The sequence below is a fragment of the Mus caroli genome, chromosome 6, assembly GCF_900094665.2.
Source record: "Mus caroli chromosome 6, CAROLI_EIJ_v1.1, whole genome shotgun sequence".
Classification (NCBI taxonomy): domain Eukaryota; kingdom Metazoa; phylum Chordata; class Mammalia; order Rodentia; family Muridae; genus Mus; species Mus caroli.
In genome coordinates this window covers 118,129,279-118,135,304 of record NC_034575.1, presented here as the reverse complement: position 1 = coordinate 118,135,304, position 6,026 = coordinate 118,129,279, and the positions used below count along the sequence as shown (strand labels likewise).

At 37.6% G+C, this 6,026-nt stretch overlaps 1 protein-coding gene across 1 annotated transcript in view; it reads right to left on the bottom strand.

Annotated features, from left to right (window-relative positions):
* Window positions 1–4,164: 4,164 nt before the first annotated feature.
* LOC110295784 (C-type lectin domain family 6 member A-like) overlaps window positions 4,165–6,026 on the bottom strand; it is a 15,931-nt gene continuing 14,069 nt past the window's right edge. Inside the window, exon 5 of the mRNA XM_021164172.2 lies at window positions 4,165–4,335. Coding sequence (XP_021019831.1) covers window positions 4,191–4,335 — 145 coding nt within the window. The 3' untranslated portion in view covers window positions 4,165–4,190. The remainder of the gene's footprint in view (window positions 4,336–6,026) is intronic.

Below are 6,026 nucleotides of genomic sequence, written 5' to 3'. Positions count from 1 at the left end.
GGAAATGTAATTGAGGAAAATATGTAATAAAAATATTAAAAATTAAAAAAAAATCTCAACATAATAAAGAGACTATATAACAAGCTTACAGACACTCAACAGAGAGAAACCTCCAATATTTCCACTGAAGAGTGATACTGGGATGCCCACTATCTCCACTTCTGTTTAACATGGGCTTGATCATGAGGAGACAATAAAGGGAATACAAGGTGGAAGGGAAGAAATCAAAGTCTACTTAGGTAAATTTTATGCCTATATGTATATATGTATATATATATATATATATATATATATATACATATATGTATGTATATTTGGCCCAAAGATTCAATCAGAAAACTATTACAGCCCATAAACATCAAAACAGAATGATACAAAACTGACACACAAAAAGCAGAAGTTTTTATATATTCCAATAATAAATATACTAAGAAAGAAATCAGGGAAACAATACCATTCTCNATAACTTCAAAAAATTGTGGACTAAATCTAACCAACAAGAGATTGGCATATAAGCTTCTTTTTTGTTGTCGTTGTTGTTGTAAAAAAAAATAATGTACAGTGAAAGCTTTAAGACACTGAAGAAACTGAAGAAGGAAAGACCCCCATCTCCATGCTCATGGATTGGTTGGCTTAATATTGTGAAAAGGGTCGTTCTATCAAAAGCAACCCAGAGGTTCAATGCAATCACTAGCTAAATTCCAGTGCAGTTCTTCACAGAAATTGGGAAAATAATCTTAAAGTTAATATGGAAACATAAAACAGGGCAGATAAAACAATCCTGAGTGACAATTTGGGAGAATCATCGTCCCTGATTTCTAGTTATATGACAGAGCTATAGCAATAAAACAACATGGTACGTGCATAAAAATAGATTCTTTGATCCATGGAGTAAAACTGAGTTGCCAGATATAAGTCCACACTCCTGAGTTTTTTCAAAGAGGCCAAAAATATACATTGGCAAAAAGGCAGCCATTTCAATAAACAGTGCTAGTTAAACTGGGTAGCTACATGTACAAAAATTGAAGTAAGGAGACAGAGGCTGGAGGATTTCTGAGATTTTAAGGTTAACCTGGACTGCATAGCGAGTTCCAGGACAGCCATAGATACATAGTGGGATAGCATACATAGTGAGACCTTCTCTTAAAAATAAAAAGAAGAGGAGAAGAAGAAGAAGAAGAAGAAGAAGAAGAAGAAGAAGAAGAAGAAGAAGAAGAAGAAGAAGAAGAAGAAGAAGAAGAAGAAGAGGAAAAAGACAGACACAAACAAACAAACACACACACACAGAGCACTGAGGAAGGGAAGGAGGGGGAGAGGTAGGAAGGAGGGATAAGATGAGAAAGACAGAGAGACAGAGAGAGACAGAGAGAGACACTGCAGAATACTCAGTCCTAATTTAGATGCCTATACCACACTTCTTAAGCCCAAACTCAGAGATCATTATGAAAAATGGAATAGAAGGTTGTGAAAACCAGTAGTGGATGACTGCAGGGAACAAGCCATTGCACATATTAACTCACAGCAGTTGTTACTGCATGCTCAAGACCTCTACAAGATCAAGCTTGGATTGGAAAGAGTTCACAAGGTATCAGTCCTTGCCTACAAGCTGCTGGCAGTGATAGCTGCTGGAAGAGAATAGCCCATTATTTTCAGAGATGTGGCTCCTGTGAGGCTACCCATGCTCCAGTAGATGGCTCCACACCCACGCACATACAGGTAGCAGTGTGGACTTGGAGGGGTAAGGAGGAAGTTGGGAAAGAAAAGTCATGCAAGTGATATGGGAGGAATTAGAAAAAAATAATTTCTATGGCCTCCCTTGAAGAAAGTTTATCATTGAATGGCTGTACAAACCTTTGTATTCTATATATATTACATACACATCATGAAATCTCACATGCAAATGATTTCCAATTCCTCATATACTATTCTTTTGACGCTGTTTTATTTTCTTTCATTGGACAATTGTTGCAAGAGTATCATGACCGTACAAAGAAATTGGATTTTTTTGTCATAGTCTTATGTGCTTCGACACCTTGCATATCCACTCTTCAATCCTAACATGACCATTACACAGAACTGCTCACCATGCTTTAATTTTTTTCTCTCTACCACATATATGACTAGTATTTGCCTCCTAAAAGGCCTCCCAAAACTTTAACAAGGAGCACCTTTAACTTTTGGTATACACACATTATAAACTTAGAGTTGACTGATGTTTACATAAGAAAAGGTCCATTCATAGATTTTCCTAAGCAGGTGAGCATGTTCTGATTTTGATGTGTAGTTCTCAANTTACAAGTGAAAGTGAACATTTCTATAAATTAATATTTGTTGAATGTATGTATTTATCCTTCTATGGCATGTCTGTCCAAATATTTTATTCATTTTTGTCTTTNTCTAATTCATTGTGACAGTTTATACATTCTTTGTAATAGTACTGTGTTATTAATTAGTGATTGGAACATTTTCCAGCAAAGAACTTTTAATTCTCTTCCCTCTTGTTATACCTATTTTGTTTCTTAAAAGGGGAGCTGGGATAACCAAGTTCCAAGAAGGTCCCCACACAGACTCTCGCTCTCTGTTATTGACACTTTGGGGATTTGTCTTCTTCAGTTGTGTGAAATAGAAGTTGGGTATGGATTCTGAAGCTGCCTCATGAAAACGATTTTTTAAATTTTTCTGTGTTTTTTGGGTTTTGGGGGGGTGGGGATAGTTTCTTTATTTACATTTCAAATACATTTCCCCGTATCCATGCCCCATCCAAACCCACGATCCCATCCCCTCTCCCCTTGCTTCTATGAGGGTGATCCCCCACTCATCCACTCACTCCTGCTTCCCCGTCCTTGCATTCACCTACTCTGGGGCATCAAGCATTCATAGGACCAAGGGCCTTTCCTCCCATTGATGCCTGACAAGGCCACCCTCTACTACATATGTAGCTGGAGCCATGGGTTGCTCCATGTATACTCTCTGCTTGGTGGTTTAGTCCCTGGGAGCTCTGGGGGTGGAGGCTGGTTGGTTGATTGATATTGTTGTTCTTCCTTTGGAGTTACAAACTCCTTCAGCTTCTCCAGTCCTTTCTCTTAACTCCTCCACTGGGGACCCAGTGCTCAGTCCAATAGCTGGCTGTGAGCATCTGCTTTAGATTTTTGGATCATTTTCTCAGATGGAAGGTGGCTCCTGTGTTTGGAGCACACATAAATCACCTTGTAGAGATTTCTACATGTGAGAGGCTAACTGATAATAATGAATGCCAAGGTGTCAGCCATGGGAGTAAGTCACCAAGAAAGCAGATTTGAGTTTTTGTCAGGTCCCTGGATGATCATGTTTCTAGCCATAGGCACAACCTTCACCAAGGGATTTTGCATTTTGAGAATGTAGTGGTTTTCAAAAAGTACTGTATTGTAAATCTTCTAAGAGCCCAACCTTACAATCTGGAAAAAGGAATGTTTGTAGAAGTATGAAACAAACCAGGCAGTGGTAGCGCACNCCTTTAATCCCAGCACTTGGGAGGCAGAGGCAGGCGGATTTCTGAGTTCGAGGCCAGCCTGGTCTACAGAGTGAGTTCCAGGAAAGCCAGGATTATACAGAGAAACCCTGTCTCAAAAAACAAAAAATTAGAAGAAGAAGAAGAAGTATGAAACAAAAAGAGAAAAAAGAAAAAGAATGATAAGTCAACAGAGCAAAGAGGTGGTCCTCGTTTGCTTCTTTGTTTTGAAAAAAAAAAAAAAAAAGACTGACCAGAAGAGCAACTTGGATGAAACTGTTTATTCATCTTATACTTTTAAGTAACAGCAGTTCATAGAAAGAAACCAGGGCAAGACCCTGGGGAAGAAACCTGAAGGCAGAGATGGATGGATGATGCTCCCTGGCTTGCTCTTCATGGGTTTTACAGCTTTGCTTACCACCTGGACCCTCTTACAACAATCATTAATCAAGAAAATGTCCCCAGACATGCTGACTGGTCAAGCTGACAGAGGCAATTCCTTAGCTGAAGATCCTACTCCCCAGGTGACTCTAGTTTGTGTCAAATTGACAAAACTCTAACCATCAGAAGGAGAAAGGGCTCATTCTGTTTTGAGTAAAGAGGAGTGGCTAGGAAAAGAACGGCCTCTGTCAGATGTACACGCCAAGAAGTTATGGCTTCTTGGTGGGTCTGAACTTTAAAGATATTAATGAATAATAGGCAGTCATAGGTAAATCTTCTTCATTTCACATATTGAATTGTGTTTACTATCACAGAAAACATCATTCCAGCCCCATTTCGAAGGATTCCAGTAAACTATTGAAACACACCGCTCTTCCGGAAGATTGGGTTCATGGGGGTGCCAGAACCTACAGGAGACAAAAGGCAAAAATAACTGCTGTCATGAGTTCATGGCCTTCACATGAAAGGTGGANTGTAATGTTGAATAGAACAAAGCTGAAGATGAGAGAACATTCCAGCATTTTCTCCCCTTTCTCCCACAAACAACTTCTATAATGCCAAATATGGGCAGTTTTGCATATTGTTTTCTGGTGTGGTGTATTTTGGCCTTTCCCCTTCAATCCAATATTTACTATCTCTTCTTCACAGATCCTTCATCATGATGTAAGTTGGTAAAAGTTTCTTTTCTTCTGTCATTTATAGAAGTTGCTTCTTTACATCAGCTTCCTAAGCCTGATTTTGACATATCTATCACCTCTGAAGAGACTAGTGGTCTAAAAAATAAATGTGTAACAATAAAATGATTCCTAATGCCATTCTGCCATCACCAGAGAGATGCAGATGGGAAGAGACCCACAACAAGACATTACACAGAAAGAAAGACCACACAGCTCTAAAGAAGATGTCTCTACCAAATTCCTCCTGTCAGCGCTCAGGGAACCCCATTGGAAAGAGAAGGCAAGAGGAGTAAAGGAGACAGAGGGACAAAGGACATCGTGAGAAAAAAACCCTCTAAATTAACGTGAGCAAAATTCATATGAGCTCACAGAGACTTAANCAGCATGCACCAGGCATACACTGGTCTGCACTAAGTCCTCTGCCCATAACTATAGCTTTGAATTATACTCAGAATTATAGCTTTGAGTTATAGTAGTAGTTTATAGGATTTATTTATAAATGTATAACAAGTATGTCTCTTATTCTTGTGTCTTCTCTTGGGCTATTTTATTTTTCTGTTGGNTTGGATTGCCCAACTGCAAAGTGAGTTTTCTTTTTATCTTATTGTACTTTATTTTGTTGTTATCTGTTCTTTTCTAGTGAGAGTAAATAGATATATATATGGGGAAGGAAATATGGAAGAACTGAGGAAAGTAGAGGGAGGGGAAATTGTATTCAAATTATACTGTATGAGGAAAAAACTATGTTTAATGTAAGGAAAAAAGAAAAAAGAAAATTTAATAAAATACCTGTTTAACTTCTAATTAACTTTGACCCTGATTAAGAAATTTAATGTATTATTATTTTACATTTTTCATGTATAAAAAATGGAAATGATAATAAACTAGAAACAAATTTAGTAAAGGTTTCAATGTAACGCACTAGATTACATGAGGATAAAATAAGATAATAAATGTGCTTAAATAGCATAACATATTATTATGTAATTATTCTGATATATTTATCATAATTCTGATCCAGTTACTTTAAATGGTATTTATTAGAGATTAATAAATTAAATTAAGTCTCTACTTGTGTTTAAAGTCAGAAAAAATAATCTAATGGCTGAGAACACCATCTTTTTTGTTTGCTTTGTTTTGTATTGTTTTGTTTTGTTTTCGAGACAGGGTTTCTCTTTGTAGCCCTGGCTGTCCTGGAACTCACTCTGTAGACCAGGCTGGCCTCAAACTCAGAACTCTGCCTGCCTCTGCCTCCAAAGTTCTGGAATTAAAGGCATGTGCCACCACTACTCAGCTGAGAACACCATCTTTAGAGTCAGGTAGACACTGAGTAAATGAGCTTTCTCATCTTATTTGACCTATGAATCTTTTTTTTTTTTTTTTTTAGATTTATTTATTATATGTAAGTACACTGTAGCTGT